General features: G+C 43.6%; 1 protein-coding gene across 1 annotated transcript; it reads left to right on the top strand.

Moving 5' to 3' along the window:
• The first annotated feature begins 11,965 nt into the window (after positions 1 to 11,965).
• Positions 11,966 to 17,956, top strand: LOC115601088 (protein NipSnap homolog 3A-like). The gene is made up of 6 exons (XM_030470610.1): positions 11,966 to 12,155; positions 13,560 to 13,767; positions 15,754 to 15,915; positions 16,985 to 17,134; positions 17,504 to 17,590; positions 17,701 to 17,956. The coding sequence occupies exons 1-6, from the start codon at positions 12,078 to 12,080 to the stop codon at positions 17,775 to 17,777; spliced, it is 762 nt and encodes a 253-aa protein (XP_030326470.1). The 5' UTR covers positions 11,966 to 12,077; the 3' UTR covers positions 17,778 to 17,956.
• Positions 17,957 to 18,013: the final 57 nt, after the last annotated feature.

An 18,013-nucleotide genomic window follows, 5' to 3' on the forward strand; every position in this document is an offset into this window, starting at 1 on the left:
CAAAGCCTGCTGGAGGCGGTGGAAAGCTGTCACCGACTGCTTTGGCCTTTGGAGTCTCCCTTGGTTTACATTCTTCCCAAACTTTGGATTTCCAATGGCTGTTTTAAATGTAAATTTTTAGTCTGATTTTGATCCTGCTAAGTACATTCAACCTTTACTGTTTTAAGCAGTAGTGGCAGTAGGCTGTGCTCAGGATAAGGCTGTTGTGCAAGTACTTTCAAGTGCAGGACAAACAATTCTTAATTATAGTTTTTCATGCTGACAGACTTCTCTGAAGACCAGGGCGCACACTCATGAATTAATCCTCCTACACCTCCTGTCAAAAAGGCAAACCTTAGCAATTTGACTTCTCCGGTGAAACAACCAAGGTAGAGAAGCTAAATGACACGATCAAGCCACAGATGCAAGTGAGTGTTGCAGCCAATATGAAAAGGCTGCTTTTTGCATGGCAATAAACCAGATGTCTTTCAGCTTGGCACCTCTCAGTCCCTCTTAAACACATGGTTCAGTCCCACTGAAGATAGTCACTTACATGAAATGAGGCAGGCAAAAAAGTGGACCCCAAATATGTCAGTTTCACATTCACATTTTTAGATGCTGGTCAAGCAGTGCTGAAGCATGAGCTCCGGTGCATTTACCACATCTCAAGTGGCCACAGAACAGCCAGCAAGCCAGCTGCCTCAGGAATGAGCTTTGCTGAGCTGAGCTCTCAAGGAGGGACTGAATTTCCCTAAATTGCCTGAGCTTGAGCTGTTGGAACTCGGTGGAAAAGCAAGAGAATGATATTCTGAGGCACTCAGGTTTGTCCCTCCTTCCTCCTGCTTGAATGGGGAGCACCTTTCCATCAGTGACCTCAGATTAATAAACCTGACTCACATCTTGGATTTGAGGGGATTATCTGAGTTGGATGGGAGACTTTTGCCTCTTTTTGCAAGTCAGTGTTTGTCAGTGTGTTAGCAGCTCACCTGATACCAACAGATCACTGGTTTCTGGAGGTAAAATATTAACGTTCAGCTTTCCCAAAGAAAAGCAGCTCCTCATGCAGCAGTTCCTTGAACACACCTATGGGAGGCAGACTGATTTGCACTGTAGGTTAGCACATCCAAGAGAGCAATGGAAAACCCTTCTACTTCCCATAATGGGTATGTGATTATTGCTAAAATGACTTGCTTAAATAACAGACTTGCTTAAATAATGGCTTTGATCTCCAGTGAAAACAAATACTGTGGGCTTATGATGGCACAAAACTAGCATATCATCTGGTGGTATGACAGGAATCCTTTGTGCATTTCCTGCATCCTCCCTGCATTTCTTGCAGGAAATGCATTTTTGGAATGCAATGTGAACATTGCGCAGGCAATCTTTGCATCAGGGCTATGAGCTTAAGCCATACAGCTGCACTTGAATGCAGCCTGAGGATTTTCAGGTACCTCAACAAAGGGTCTTTTTCTGGATGTAAAACATTCAAACACATGGAAAGAAGCATTATGCTATGTGCACTGAGGTAACATAGAAAAAAGAAATTGCCAAAGGTCCTCTCTTTTTTTCTCTTTAGAAAGCCATGTTTGAATTCAATAAAGCCAGGAGATCTCTGGGATCCAAGGGATACCTTACAAGAATTGGCAGTGGCTGGGCATAGATCTCCAGCAGTTTACTTTGGCCAGTGTGTGTGTGGCTTGCGATGCAGTAGAGGAAGGTAGCAGAAGTGAACAGATTGACATAATTGATCTTAATGGCCACCGTGAGCATGGGTTCTCCTATAGATCAGAGCCCACAGAAGGTCTGGGAGATGCTAGTGTGCACACCACAAAACCTGTTGCCTATGACTAATGGATCTCAAGCTACCAAAATCTTTTCCAAAGATGTTGAGACAAGCCACCAGTCAAAAATGCCCCATATGGACTGGAGTCATACTTATGGTGGCACTATGTAATTCAAATAATATTGCAGTGACAGACTGGAAAACTATGGGGAAAACTCATATCCTTGGACTGGAGAATGAAAGCCATTCTGAAGAGGAACATGGTGGAATGCTTACAAAGACCAGAGCATATTGCAGTAAATAAGGTACAGTACAGACCACCCAAAACTATTAATATAACTACTATTTACCCTGTGGGAGAGACCAAAAGTGTAAAATGCTTTCTAAGCATTGCTACTTACACAAAAAATGCCCAGTTCAATCCCAGTGATGCTTTTTAAAAAACAGTGTTTTGCTCCGAATCACAGGACAAGAAGGTTAATAAAGGTGTCCTGGAAGGCAATACTTTGTACTGAGATTATGAGATTCCGCCTTGCCATATATTTCAACCCACCACCTTAGCTTCTCCCTGTGGCCTCAAAAGAAGGCACCACCACAGACAGGGACCAACCCCAGCCCTTCTGAATTCAGTCCCATCCGTCAGCCACAAAGGTGTCCTCAACTCCTGTGCCCACTCTCTGCTGAAGCAGTATAGGGAACAGTGCTGAACTGGATCAATGAGGATTAAATCAGACCAGCTGGAGCAAGGATTTTATACTCTGTGTGTCCCCTCAAGGACTTTGCTAGATTTGGCCCCTGGGTTTTTGAGGTGCAGGCTTTGTCTTGGGTGCCTGACTTGACAAACTTACAGGCAGCAACAATTTGATTAAACAGTGCTTGTTTTAGGCTCGTTTTCTAAGAAAACAAGAGCTTACAGGCTTACACTACCTCTTATCTGTTTGTTCATCTGTCTGCTTCCCGTAATATCATTTGAACCTGTTTGCTAATTTCAAACAAAAGTAGGACAGAGGTCTCAGGGAAAATTAGGTTAATGGAAATCAGCTATTTATTAATGCTTGTTCCAAGGGAAAGACAGAGAGAAGCACACCCATATGGGCAGCAGTAAGCATTGGCAAGTGGTCCACTCATCTAGGCACTTTTTTTTGCCTGCCAGAGCTATCTACCAGGACACAAATGGGAGATGGGAAATACTGATAGGAGTGCATGAGGTAGGGTCAAAAGAGTGAATCTGTAGGAATGGAGACTTCACATTCTGTCATTTTGTTACCAGTGGTAGAAGTTCCCTGTGATTCATGTGCCCTGCTAGCAGGCAAACAAGGCCATGGTTTTCTTGGTGATTCAACACCAACACCACAGCCAGTCCCTCTGAAATGCTGCCAGCTCTAAGTAGAGGAGTCCATTTTCTTTGCTGGCCGATGGAAGAGCTCCTGGTTACCAAAGGGCAACTCTTTGGTAAACACCCAGCCTCAACGTCACGGAGAGCATAATGAGGAAAACAGCCAAACCAAGTTATGGCATGGCATTCATCCTCGCACAAGTCTGTGCCAACCTCAGCAAGAATTTCCTCGTGGCGTATAGGGGGCAGAGCTGCAGTGTTTAATCCTGAGGCATCTCTGGTTGTTTCAGGAAGTCACTCGAAATGTAGAAGGCTTGTGTAGCCTTTCAGTGACAAAGGACTGGCTCTTGGCAGTAGCTGCTTGTTAGCAAAACACTGTAAAAATCTCAGGGTATAAATAGGACTGACTTTCTCTCAGAAATTGACATTATCTTAGACAAGGTGTCTGGGAGGAAAGTCAAAAATGTCCCAACCTTCTTTAATCAGGAAAGAAAAGGCTACAAGCCATCTAGCATTTCTGAACTTGATGGCAATTAGGAGGGATGGCAATGCATGAGTACAACATCACTCAGCATTTGATCAAAGTGTTGACATTTTACAAAATGCTATTTTACTGGGTTTGCCACCAGCATGTCAAATAACCCCTCAGAGCAGAGGGCAGAGTTCTGCCACATCCCTGCTAGCTGCAGACCAAGGGATTTCTTTGGATTGTTTTCCCGTTGCTCTTTCACACTGCATGGACCCTGCATGTCTCATGTTATTCTATGGTCCATATTCCACAGGTTATAAATGCTAATGTAGCCCATACCAGCTGTGTGAATGCATCACCATCACTATTATTTCCAGGCCTGGGTATCCTACTTTCTCCCAGGCAAACTTTTGAAATGTTTCACTATCTTAACAAGTGGAAAACATCTAATCTAAATTTCCCTTCCTGTAATTTCAGCCTGCTGCTTCTATCTTATCCACAATGGACAGAAAGAAGAGATTACACCTTTCTCTCCTGAAGCACTCTTGTAATTACATGAAAAAGGATCACATGACCCCTGAGTCACCTCTCCTCTAAGTTAAACCAGCCCTGGCTTTTGTTCAGCATTCCTTATAAGTCCTGCTGCCTGTGTCACTTATTTATACTGAGATAGGCCTGCCTGCCGTATAAAGCAAAAATGCAGCAGTCTACCTTCTCATTACAGCTGAGCTGTGATTACTGCAGCTACCTGTCTCCAAGCGTGAAGAAAAAGGCTCCTGGCTAATAGACCACAACTTTTTGGGCCACAGATCCAGAAATACCTAGCTCTGCTGCTGCAAGTCTGTCCAGACCTAGGCAAATTGAACCCCAGTTCACAGCTCCTTCATTTGACGGGCAGGTCTAGAAATAACAATTTGCTTAAGTTAGACACAGCACAAACAAGGTAATATGAAGTTGCAGATTGTGTAGATGTTGTAAAATCTGGTGGGAATGCTCACCATTAGACGTCCATGTGGATAGGTGTTTTCTCTTAGAAGTTATTTAAAAAAATTTGTTCTGAAATACTACAGGTGTCTTTAAAAAATCCGAGTTTGTCAAGAGTGACTTCATCAAACTGCTGGGATACTAGCAGCTTCCAAATAAATGTGGGGACTTCAGAATACCAGGAATCTCATGGGTTAGCATTGGTATTTGAAGCCTTCCGAGTGAATGATTAAACCAATTTGCCTAACATTGCTGTGACTCACAGGTTTCCTAGTATCAAGCTGTTTGAGCCTGCTGGGAGGATTCTCACTATAGTAAGTGTATTCCTGCTCGCCATAGGATGATTACAAGCATCAGAATGATTTCTGGTTCAGACTGGTGTTTTCATTTTTTGTATCACTGCGGGAGAGATCCACATGGAATCACTCAAACACTTACTGATAAGGCTTTCCCTCCAGACTGGAATTTCATACACAATCACCTTCCTTCAGTTGTACTGGCCAAAAGACTCTGAATCAAAGCTTCATATGGAGTTTTACAGGCTTCCTAACTTAAAAAGAGAAGGATTTTGTTTACTCTGGGTTTAATGCATTAAATTACAAGAGAGACCTCTCTGCAATTAGAATCAGAGAGCACCGATTCAAAGCATTTTCTGGGTCTTCTACACACAGACCTGGACGTATTTAACTTGAAGAAATCCAGAAATAGTGAGGGCATTTTAAAAGACACAAACATTGTTTGGTTTTACTTTTTATTGCAAGAATGAGTCCCACATGGGTAGAGGTAAGCAAGCAAAAAGCAGCCTGTATTTTTTTTTTTTTTTTTTGTTAAAGGGAGTGGGCACTGTTGTAAGTCACAATCTCAAGGTAAGCTAAGCCCACTTGCAAACATTCTTCACATTGCACGTCCACGTAATTCATATCTGTCTACCTGGAGTTTATTCAGGCACTACAGTCATCCGTGTGGTAGCAGGTGTGCTGAGGTCTATCTCACAGCTCTTGCTGTCTAGTACCACCCTAGGGATTGCTCTGAGGAGTGTAGTGGCAGAACTTGTCTGTTCTGCTCCCAGCCTCCACCTTCTTAGTGCTTGGTTTATTTAACTGAGCTATACCCTGCTTAGCACGTTCAACCTGTGTTAACCATAGCTCACCCACAGGTAGATGAAGTAGTCCAGCCTTCAGCTGTGCTCACTGCACCAGGATTCAGCTTGGGAGGATGGAGATGGTGATGACACCACAGCAGACAGATGTAGAGGTAGCTGACAAGTACTGCTGCAAATATCCCTTGTGTGATTAGCACAGACTTGCAGCTCATCTGAACTGTGTCAAGAGACACTGTGTAACAGAGGAGCTTCTCTTGCAACACGAAGAAAAGCAAGTTTTCTAGGGCTTGAGGGAAGAGTAACTAAGGCAGAAACAGAGGCCTATTATTGGTACTCATTTCAACGCAACTCCAGGCAAAGGAAGCCATGAAAGAGGGTATTTACAGAGACTGGAAGAAGGAACAACTTTCCCAGGCAAGTGGGACAAGACTGTTTTTCTACAGGAAAGAGATGTTTATCTAAGCAGTGCATCAATAATTAGGAGATTGCTTGGAAATCTCACTCATTATTTCGGGCTTTTTATTGATGAAAAATCCTCCAGGACTTAATCCCAAACTCAGGAACTGAATTAGGGCAGAGGAGCTTGCTCACAACACAAGACATGCTGCCTCTAACCCCAGGGAGGCCAAGCACAGTCATCACAGAGCTCCTTTCATTAACACAGCCATTGAGACTTTTGCTGCAGGCTGTGTGGGTCGATGTCATAAGTGGTATTACTGGTACTACAGTGGGTCACAGATAAAGAGATAAAGAAGAAAATACCTAGAAATTACATGCTTACTACGTGCCAGCATTGATGGTTCTCCGCCCGCGTTAATGAGGCAGTAAATCAGCAGTGCTCACCTTCCACATTGGGCACTGCAAGGATCAGGCTGAGCCAGGCAGCATGGGGAGAGCGGGTTAGCCAGTCAGTTAGGGCTTCCCACTGGCACAAGCACAGCAACAAGACAACATGAGGGGATGGGATGCACTTGTCTGAGAGTGGCCTGATTGCATTCATCTTGGACCCAAGGTGGGTGAGGGTTAAAGAAATCACCCAAGAAAGGAAAGTGGTCCCCATTAGCCTGCCCTCCTCTCTTATGCTTGCACAGGACCATATATTTTCTTCACCTCTGGTCTGGGCTTGGCATGGGACTGCAAGGAAAGAAGGTGCTTTCCCCAGGTAGCAGTCTTGTGTGGGACTACATCTTCCTTCATACAAATCTGATGCAACAGGCACTTACGCTTACCTCCTCCACCACGTGAGGACTCAGACAAATCAGGAGGTTAGGAGGCACACTATTGTTCCATCCTCAGATGAAATCACCCTGGATTTCTCCAAGTTAAATATGTCCAGGTGTGTGTGTAGAAGACCCAGAAAATACTTACCCAGGGAATAATGGTGTGACCCTCAAACATTAACCTCTGCCGTCTGGCTTTACCTGCTTTCAGACTAGAGAAGCTAGAGCCAGCCTTAAAGGAACACTTAGCTCCCAACTTACACTCTTCTGCAGGCAAACCTAGGTTCAGAACACAAGTGCAACCTTGGCTAAATCCTCGAGAAAATCTCACTCTGCACCCCCAGAAGAGATCTTATTGTATACAGAAAAGAGAAGCAAGTAAGAGAAGGCTGTAGAGCATTTTAACTTAGGCAAGAGGATCTGGGTGTTTTATCAGCATCCTTTCAGGTCTTAATTTTATTGGGGAAAATGTTAATTGAGCTAGTTAGTACCTGTGAAGTGCAAAGTCAACCCAGTTAGGTCCTCCTCGTGTAAACCTTCATTTGCATACTGACACTGTCTCCTCTCCATGCTCTTTGTAGCACAGACCTCCCAGTTCTCAGATGCATCATGCTTGAAATATCCACAGTGGCAGAAGCTACCTTATGTCACCCCATCTGTGAAAAAATGCAAGCAGAGCATTTGGGTTTTTTTGCCTAATTATCTAAACAGGGATTGACTAAAAGAAATATTTCACTCTCCAATTTTAAAAATGTCATTCACAAAGCCCAAGTAGGTATTCTGTGAGGAACAACTGCAATTGCAGTGGCCATTAATACAATCTTTAAACACTTTAAATCAGTATTTATGGCCTGATGATAGGAAAAATTTTTCTTTTTTCTTTTTTTAAATTAGAGGTTTGCAATAAAACAATTTTACTATACAAAAGTGATTGGAGGATTTTATCTTTAACACATCCGCTCTTCCTGAATCATTAAACCCTTCCAGATTTTCCAGGAAAAATAAAAAAGAAGAAAGAAAAATCTATTCACTAAGCTTCTAAGAAACAGGTCCTCTAAAAAAGGACAGGAAACATATGTTGAATACTTTCTTTTGAACTGAATTCAAATGGACATTGTGTCCCGCTACTTGGTCCTTGCTACAGCTGTGTCCAAGATGAGTAGAGAATGTTTGATACAGTACAATTTATCTCCTCCTAGTGCGATATAAACAATGACACAAGGCTTCATGATGTCAAACATCAGGCCTAAATGCTTTCAAAAACCAAGCACTATGAAGCAGCTAAATTCCCTTTCAGATAGCCATAAGCGCCTGCTCTGCACTTTATCTTCTTGCTGTGCAGTTCTGAAAGGCTGCAGTCCCTCAGCCAGGCGAAGATAGCTGACGGACTCCACCTTGGTGTGGTCAGGGCTTGTGCCAAACATCAGCACATATTTGGCTATCCCAGAGCAGACAGCACAGAGAGATAAAGCACTATGATGCTCTCACACTGCCTTCTCCAGCAAAGCAAAAACATGAAGCCAGCTTTCTCAACGCTCACTGCCTGGTAAGGCACCCCAACATGACTCTGGTTCAAGCAGCATGTCCTCAGGCTGTGGGTACAAAGAACACTAGTGTATCTCTTACCACTTGTAAACACCAAGCTGACACTGGGTTTTGTAGGCATTCTCATCAGTGCCATGCAATAAATATTTATATACAGTGCAGATTGTTTTCATGAGATGAGGAATGCAAACTGCCTAGGAAAAACAGGGAAGAAAATACTGACTTTGATAAGATGTTATTCAGATTTTCATATGGAACAGCTGAGAGAATGGAAACCAAAGGATATTTACATGTTCTTGCCTACTGGGAACATACCAATAAGCTGCATTACATTCAGGAATGTTGCCTTGTGTGCAAACCAGAAAACCATTTGTTGCTTGCTCACCCAGCAGCAAAACAAGCGAGAGGAAGAGCAGCACTCAGCATGAGAGATCTGTGAAAACTTAACAGTGGAAGCCCGTCTGTTACACCTACACTAGACAAGCTTATTGCACACCTTTCTCAAGCCTTACCAAAAGCGCTGCCATTGAATATTGGTGGTGAGTTACACCCTCCTGTGCTTTTGAAAATAGCCTTTCTAAGGAAGAAATATAAGATGAAGGATGTAACTGTAAGTAACTTTCTTTGTGTTTAAGCAAACATCACAAATGAAGCCTAAGCTACTCTTTACAGCATGAGGTCTTCTGGTATAGATGGTTACTTTTCTTTCATTATCACCTTGCTAGTACAAAGGAAATAAAAAATCCTACCCAGGATGTGCTTGCTCACATCCATAAGTCACATACAGATCAGATAAAAAGGGTTTCCTCTTCCATGGGAAAATGAAAATGCATGAAAATGTTGCATGGGGGGAATACCACACATAAATGCACTAACACACACAAATCGCCTTCTTGCATTTTGCCTCCATGGAGCTTTGGATCAATACTAAAAGTTGTTAATAAACCATTTCAACTGAGGCAGCTCTGGCAGTCACAGCTACATAAATTAAGAATTTCATTTGATTCATCAACTCAGTACCAAAATTAAAACTTCTCATCAAAAAGCATTTGTGACAGATACTATCCACTATTATTTCTTCTATAAGATGAATGCTGTCTTTCCCTGATGTCCTATACCACCTGTGAGTTGTGAAATTTATGCCTATGAGGCACAGCTCCTGTTCACCATTCTGTGCATTGGTAAACAGACCTGCGAGTGGCAGGCTCCACTACTGGCTTTGCCACATCCATGTGGAAAGAAAGTTATACTCCTGGGCTTCCAGAAGAACCTGAATGAGAAAATACTAGGGGGTATTGTGAATACAAGTTCTAGGCAAAAATGCAGAGCTGAAAGAACAGCCTTATCCACAAGGCTTGGGCATTTCCTTAGCTGCACTCAGTTTTCTCAAATATACTTGCTGTATAAAACCATTTGCTGAATTGTTTCAGGGAATCATTTCAGACCTTGACTGAATTCCAGTGCAACTTTTTGTACATTTTAGCTCTGCCCTGTATTGAACCGTTTTGCTCAAATATGAAAAACCCACTCACCTTTCTCTTACCTGACTACACAAAAGAAATAGAAAATCGAAGCTTCTTCTTGACTATTAAGGTTAGCAAAAACAAACCCTGCTTTTTATGACTACTCGATTCAAATCCTGTCTTGTGTGACCATTTCTGATGAGAAAGCAAACACAGAAAAAGTTCAAACAATAAAAATAAAAGCTTTCAAAGATGTGAAGGAGTATTTCAGCACAAGATGGCCATGAACAACATTACTTCATCCAAATAATAAATAGAGGACAACCTTAAATATTCTGGAGTTTGCCATCTCATTCCTTGCCTTCAGCTGAAATACAATTTGTTCATAAGTGAAAAAAACCCCACATTAAACCGATCTTAAACCAGCAGAAACTGCATCAGTAATCACACTTCATGTGTTCTGCTGCAGAAACAATGAGAATTATTTGTCATACTGTAAAAATACTTAAGCATGTATTATGCTCAGTTCTTCTGATATAAAAAATCTAACCAAGAATACCACTTGCTAACAAATGTGTAACATATATGCCATGCAGATGCTTCATTCTTGCCATGCCAACTCTTTTAATGTGCTTGTTAGAACTACCCCTTCTATCTCATTTTAATTTAGACAATCTTTCTTCCTGGACTTGTCTTTAACAAAGAGAAAAATTGCCCATAATTGAGAGAAAAAGCATGAAAGCTCCACAGGCATGAATCTATCATTTCTCTCTTCACCTTAATTCCATGCAGAGGCCATCAAAATCAGTTACTGAGCGTGGAGAAGGAATATGCTGCCCCTGTTAAGAGGCATCATGAAAGATATTGCCATGTTAATTTAGATAGTCTTCCATAACACATCCTTCGCTAGGAGATGCTTTGTCTCCCATGAATAAAACACTGGATGCACCGGCACCAATAGAAATTTTAGCTTTACATTTGTTCTGGTCAATACTTAATTCCACAAAGTCACACAGTCTCAGCCATCACAAAATCCCACCCTTCGGTAACGGTATGGAAGTAAGAACTACACAGTTGGGCATATAGCTGCAATGGGGTGACAGTGATCCCTGGTGAAAACCTTGGATTTACCAAAACCAGCTACAGAAAAAAAGCCACAGGGCTTTCTTTTGGAGGAGGACTGCACACAGATGATTTGTATCCATACAATCTGAAGTCTGATCCTGCCAATACTGGAGGGTGGGTAATTTACTGAGTGATTTGCCCCAGGGCAACCTGTGGGGGACACAGAGTTCCAGGACTCACCAATAAATCAGGATACTTTTAAATTATAATTCTACATAATTATTACATAACTATTATAATTTTAATTATAATTCTGTATCTGCAATAGCATAGCCAGCAGGGCCAGGGCAGGGATCATCCCCCTGTACTCGGCACTGGTGAGGCCACACCTCGAATCCTGTGTTCAGTGCTGGGCCCCTCACTACAAGAGAGACATTGAGGCGCTGGAGCGGGGCCAGAGAAGGGCAACGAACCTGGTGAAGGGTCTGGAGCACAAGTGTGATGAGGATCAGCTGAGAGAACTGGGGGTGTTCAGTCTGGAGAAGAGAAGGCTCACGGGAGACTGCCTGAAAGGAGGATGGAGCAAGGAGGTGGCTGGGCTCTTTCCATATAACAAGATGAGGTAACGGCCTCAAGCTGCACCAGATGAGGTTTTTGCTGGGTATTAGGAACAATTTCTTCACAGAGAGGGCGCTCAGGCATTCGAAGAGGCTGCCCAGGGCAGTGCTGGAATCACCGTCCCTGCAAGTGTTCAAAAACCGTGTAGATGAGGCCCTCAGTGACACGGTTTAGTGGTGGCCTTAGCAGTCCTGGGGTAAAAGGTTGGACGTGATGGCCTTTTCCAACCTAGCTGATTCTATGATTATTCTACGATTAATTGTATTGAGGCAGTCATGAACGTGCATCCACCCACCCACCCACCCATCCATCCATCAGCGGAATGAAGCTCGGCCGTTAATCACCCTCGGCCCCCGACCCACGCAGCGGGAAGGCTGCAGAGACCATCCCTGCGTCCGCCCACAGAGACCCCGCCGCCCCGCCCCGCCCCGCCCCGCCTTGCCCAAGGGCCGCCCTCCCACGTGACGGGCTGCGGACGGTGGCGCTCGCCTTCCGACAGGCCTACTGCTCGCCATGCTGCCCCCAGGGACGCTCCGTCGGCCCCTCGGCGCCGCCGCCGCCCGCCTGGTCCGGGCCTGGGCCCGCCCTCAGGTAAGGCAGGGGCGCTGCGGGCCGAGCCGAGCCGAGCGAGGCAGCGGGCAGGAAGCGAGCGAGGCGGCAGGAAGCCGGGCCAAGGGTGCGAGCCCCACGCTGCGAGAGGGTGGGGTTTGGCGCGGCGCGGGCTGGGTTTGGCGCGGCACGGGTGGGTTTGGCGCGGCAAAGGTGAGGTCAGGCTGCCCGGAGGTCCCGCCTGTGTTTTTTCTCCCCGTGTCCGGGCGGGCGCTGCCCCATGGGCAGGGGCTGTTGTCGCGACATCCCCTTTAAGGGGTCTGTTCACAAGCACGGGCACGCGTCGTGCCGAGCGTCTTCCCGGGTCTTGGCCAGAATCGTGTGCTGTTCTCTGGGCGGGAGAAGTGGTCCAGGACCGGTCCAGTGTTCGCTTGAGTGGCAGGAAACGTCCGGTCCTCTCTTTTCCTGCAGAAATTCGGCACTGGACGGGCCACTGGTGCAGGATTGCTATTAATTCAGGATCCTGTGGGGAGTTAGAAACCAATAAATACCATAAATATTGCAGCAGTTGGCAACCAAAACTAGATGTGCAACACTTCAAAGGGTCATTAGGAAACAAGACCTTTGATCTTGGCCGACTGTATTTTGTGGCTTGAGCTGTACAGTGCGCATACCTGCTATGCTTGTGAAATTAGACATATCCAAAATGGCATCGTCTGTGCAAAAAGCCAACTCTGTGCAAATACAGGCTAAGGCCAAAGATTTGGTTTCGCCTTAGTTTTTCTGCTTTTATTTGAGAGACGAGTAGCATGTTCCAGGTTATTGAAGCAGCTGCGAAGTAAGCATATTCTGGGGCTTCTGAAGGGGTTTATATGAATAGAAATACTGTCCTTGACCAGCCTTTGGGAAGCAGCCAGCGAAGGGCAGGGATACAGACTTTAGAAACCTCGTGCTGGAAGAAATCAGTCTTTTCCCAAGTGCTGATATCTTCTTCTTTCTTTTGCCAACAATATGTAATTTGCTAATTTGATGCAAGATTGCAACTGGAAAACAGATTGCAGTAATGCGAGTTGGTCGGGTAAGGGTAATGCAGGCTGCTGTTGATGTTGCCTCTATTTTGGTGGCATTGGCAGCCTCACCTTTTAATAATGTGTTTAGCTGACTCTTTGTATTGCTTTGACTTTTTGCATCCTGCTGCTGGCTTCCTGAGGAAGGGGTATGAGAGAAGGAAAATCTTGTTTTATTATGAGCTAATAATTAAACAATTGAGCGTGGTGAATAAAAGACACGTCACGGTCTGTCACACTGCTGAAATGAGTTGCAGCAAGTAATGCCCACAAGAGCTATTTCCAAAGAAAAAACTCACAAGGTACTTTTGTAGTGGAGATCACAAAGTACCCCAGCCCCCAGTAAAATAATGTGATTTTTCCCATTATTGTCTCTCAGGTACTCGCATTCCTTGCTACAGGGCCCAGACAAGATAATAGCGTTTTCTATGAAATTCGCACGTATGATATTAAGCCATCGAAGATGAAGGAGTTTGTGGAGATGACCAACAAGTACTTTTACCTTCGCACAGCTCTCTCGGAGGTGGTGGGAATCTGGTCTGCAGAGCTGGGAGCGATGAATAAGGTGGTCCACATTTGGAAGTATGGTACGCTCAGCATCCCTTTGCACTGTTCTCTTCTTTCTGTGTTCCCTGTCTCCTAGGCAGGAAGGTGAGGAGAATGCTTACGCAACTTGTATTTGTTGCCCTTACTGTAAGAAAGTGTCCCACAAAAATATTTGTTCCTGTACCAATTACTGCAAATAATGCTGCAGAGCCTGTAAGGACAATTTTGACATGTTGGGATGACAGAGTTACAGCTGTTCTTAAGCAGCAATCTCTGGTCAAAACAGGTATAATTGAGGAACTGCAGCAGAGTGCTCCTTCATGGTAGATGTTCTTAACTTAGGGCCGGTTCCTGAACAGCAGATCTTTTCAGAATTTCAAAATGGGTGTAAAAAATCCTTATTATCCTTAATAAGATAATACATGTAAGTGCAGACAATCTATATGCTGTCCGTGTAAGTTTATATGCATGTATAATTGTTGTCAAATTTTAGTTCAGCATAACAGTCACTCCCCTACAATAATGAGCATGCAGTCTACGTGTTTAAACTCCTTCTGCAGCTGCACTGTGGTGAGGTGGGAGCCATCCGCCAGCTCTGACTTCCCAAGCGCACAAAGTGTTTCGTTATTGCATCGGCCTTGGTAGCAACAGGCTTCTTTGCAGTATAATAAACTTTATATGTCGTTGGATTTGTTGCTGACCTGGAAGTTGCTGGTGAGCCAAGACAAGCTACAGTTGTACCACAGACTAGGTGTGCTGGCTGTGCTCTTTGTGGAGCCCAGAGGAACTTGCTACTTGGGTTACGGATAGATGAGAGGATGCACAGGTATCTTTTCTTTATACATCTGCTGGTCCAGGGTATATCTGTATGCTGAGGCAGATGATAGTTTTGTTTCTGAGGTCCTCAGTCTGCTCATTGAAATCCAGCATGTTCACAGGACCTGTTTAGAATAAAGGGTCACCCCTTTTGTCCCGGAGAGGTGAAGAGGCCAGCTCTCTCTCGATGGGAATATTGTAAGTTTTCGTGCATCTATGAGTAATAAATTGTCCTGGTTCTCTACCTTTTTAGCCTTGGCTATTATTTATTTCTCTAAAAAAAAACCCCAACATTTTTTTAATAATCTGTGAGAAACTTTTAACATTAAAACATAAGGAAAAATCTGTAATTTTTATTTGTTTCCTAATGGTGTTTACATGTGTAAGTGACAACGTCCTTTCTCCTTGATTCACCAGGCCTCTGCTGATATCTTTTTAGTAGTTAAAAATAATTGGTATATTTTTCTCTTAGTCCCAAGATACTGGTATTTCTCCAGGCTTTTCCTGTTTTCTCAGATGCTGGATTTTTCTCTTGTATTATTGAAAGCTGTTCTGCATAAACATGCTGCTTAAAATGCCACTGCAGCCTAACCAACTGAAATTCAGACGCTCTTAACTCAGTGGATTTGTTTTTAAGTAAGAAATAAGAAAACAAAGAGGAAATGTTTAGATTTTGGGCACTTAATAACTCTTAATGTAGCTGGACAAACAAAACCTACATCTATGCGTGTAATTTTTATCTATCGCATTTTATATAAACCAAAACTCATATTTTTCTTAATTTTCTCTCAGTCATCTAATATTCCTTCTGAATTTTCTTTGCCACTTCACTTCCTCATCCACTGTGCTTTCTCCAAATCTCCTTATCCTTGGTAACTGTTGCCACATCCAGTAATCCCTGCAGATGCCGTATGTGTATCTTAACAGTAACATTGCTTAATGTATTTTAACTTATTTTATAAACTTTATTGGAAAGTTTGTTTTGGCTTGAAACCATTTAAATCTGAGTGCTAAAGCAGAGATTTCTGCAGAATTTAAAGGAAACTTACCACATCTGCTTCCAGCTAATACGCTGTTTAAAAATATCAGTTTCAAATTTATGGAAGTGCAGCTTGCCGCCTTGTAATTATACATTTTGATTGAGCCTGATGTAACATTAAGTGCATTTTTAATTGTTTTTTTTCCTTGGGTTTTTGTTTCCTTTCTTACAGATAACTTTGCCCACAGAGCAGCAGTCCGGCGTGCAGTAGCCAATGACAAAGACTGGCAGGGAAAATTCATCTCTCCAGTTCTCCCCTTGATAGAAGAGCAGCACAATGAGGTTGCTTATCTGGTACCCTGGTGTCAGCTTGGAAAGCCTCCAAAAGAAGGGGGTAAGCTTATCTTCTCTTTTGCTGAGTAAAGTTACTGATGCTGACAGATCAACAAAAAATGGCTTAAAGTTTAAACCAGGTATCACGTGGTTCTATAACCCTTTGTGTGACAAGTGCACAAGTTTCACGCCCATGTGGAAAAGGTGACATAACACAGATGAAGGGCAAAGGTTTTGAGAAGGATTTTATGCTGACTTCCATTAATTACTGACTAGAGCCGTGATCATGGAGGTTGCAAAGAGATGCGTGGTTCACTCTTGCTGAGTGAACATGCAAAATGGCATTGCTGTAGTAGTGGTCAGAGCAGTTATCCTGGACGTGCTTTGACCATCCATCAGTGAGAGGGCATTTCCTGGAGACACTGAAGATGATGACTGTTCTCTTTCACAGAGGTTTTTCACTTTATCAATTTACTTTGATGTTACTCTTGCTTTCGCCTTATAGTTTTAACAGAAAAACAAAAAAAAATCCCTGCCGCTTAAAGATGCGTGCAAGTCAAGCGTAGTTTGTAACAATCGTAGATTAGGCATAGATGTCCTTTCCATATGTATATTGATTCTCTCTGTGGTAAATGTGGTATTAATAGTATTGACTGTTTCCCAGTATATGAACATTTGCAGTCAAAGGGGTTTATACTATCATAAACCACTTCAATGCCAGAAAACATCTCCCGCCTTAAAAAAGGCCAGCTGGCATTGTTCAGTCAGCTGTCCAAATCCCACAGACATGTATGAGTACTTGTGATATTGCAAAGTAGTCTGCGTCTTCCCAGGCAACACTGAATATTGCTAAGTTGGGCTCAGTGTGAAGCTTTCTGTGCCTCAGCGTCCTGGTATTTACACTTACACTTGAACTAGCTCCAGTCAGCAAGCCTGTGTTCTTGTGAGCCCCTGGAAGCTGTGAGATGTTGTGCATGCTGGGATGAAGGGGCAGTTTCATGTCCTGCTGACCCCAAATGGCAGCACTGAATTGCAGTACTGGTTTCACAGTAACTTTGTCATGGCCATAAACTGAGAAACAGCACGTTACGTATTTCCTTCCTTGAGGTCATCTTTGCCTTTTTTTCTAGGGGTGTATGAATGGGTTACTTTCCAGATGAAGCCTGGTGGGCCAGCATTGTGGGGTGAAGCATTTCGAGCTGCAATCAATGCTCACATCAATACAGGTTACACCAAACTGATTGGTGTTTTCCACACAGAGTACGGATTACTTAACACAGGTACGACTCGATTTCTGATACAGACTTTGGCATGGGAAGGGGTGGAGGGAGAGGGGCAAGCCCTTGTCCTGGATCAGGATTGGCTGGCTTGATGAAAATGTTGGTGTGGATCAGCGGAGTCCTGTAAACAGTCCTTGAACCCATCTTTGTGTATTGGGTTATAAGCCAGGTACTGCTGTTTTAGAGGACTCTCAGATCTGATATTAAAGAGTCGAACCTTTTAAAGACTCAGCAAAGGATCATCCCACCACTTACTTGCCTGGAGAATTGTTTCTGCTAACTGCAAGGCACCTAGCTGGTGAAGGCAGAGTGTTAGTACCTTTTGTGTTGCAGCGTAACAGCATTCAGCTGACTGTGTACTTTTCTCAGTCCACGTGCTGTGGTGGAATGAGAGTCCAGATCAGCGGGCAGCAGGAAGGCACAGAGCTCATGAAGACGCGAGAGTGGTAGGAGCTGGTAAGAGACGAATGATCGAGAGAACTCATTAGTGCTACCTGCATGCATGCTGAGTAAAGTATTGTTTCTCATTGGATTGCTGTCTTAATTAAACATGTGTTTAATTTCAGTGCGAGACAGTGTCAGATTCTTGGAGTCCCAGCAAAATATGCTCCTGATGCCTCTGCCATGCTCGCCACTAAAGTAACCTTCTTCTAAGGATGCAACTGATGGCAGAAAGGACAAGATGGAAGTGCTGTCAGGAAGTGCTATAACATGGATTGTCACACCCTCGTGACTTCAGCTGTTCTTCAGTTTACAGTAAATGGATGCAAAACGTTGATCACTAGCAGAGTAAATCAGTAAAATTTTGCACCCTGATAGCAATTGCCGAGTTTATGGTGATATCCAACCTCCCCAGGAAACAGAACTTGAGCCCTGTCA

This window comes from Strigops habroptila, chromosome Z (genome assembly GCF_004027225.2).
Source record: "Strigops habroptila isolate Jane chromosome Z, bStrHab1.2.pri, whole genome shotgun sequence".
NCBI classification, from domain to species: domain Eukaryota; kingdom Metazoa; phylum Chordata; class Aves; order Psittaciformes; family Psittacidae; genus Strigops; species Strigops habroptila.

Coding starts and splice junctions, on each gene's coding strand:
- LOC115601088 (XM_030470610.1), top strand. CDS start 12,078: ATGCTGCCCCCAGGGACGCTCCGTCGGCCCCTCGGCGCCGCCGCCGCC. Junction 15,916..16,984: donor AAAGCCTCCAAAAGAAGGGG/GTAAGCTTATCT, acceptor CTTTTTTTCTAG/GGGTGTATGAATGGGTTACT. Junction 17,135..17,503: donor GTACGGATTACTTAACACAG/GTACGACTCGAT, acceptor TACTTTTCTCAG/TCCACGTGCTGTGGTGGAAT.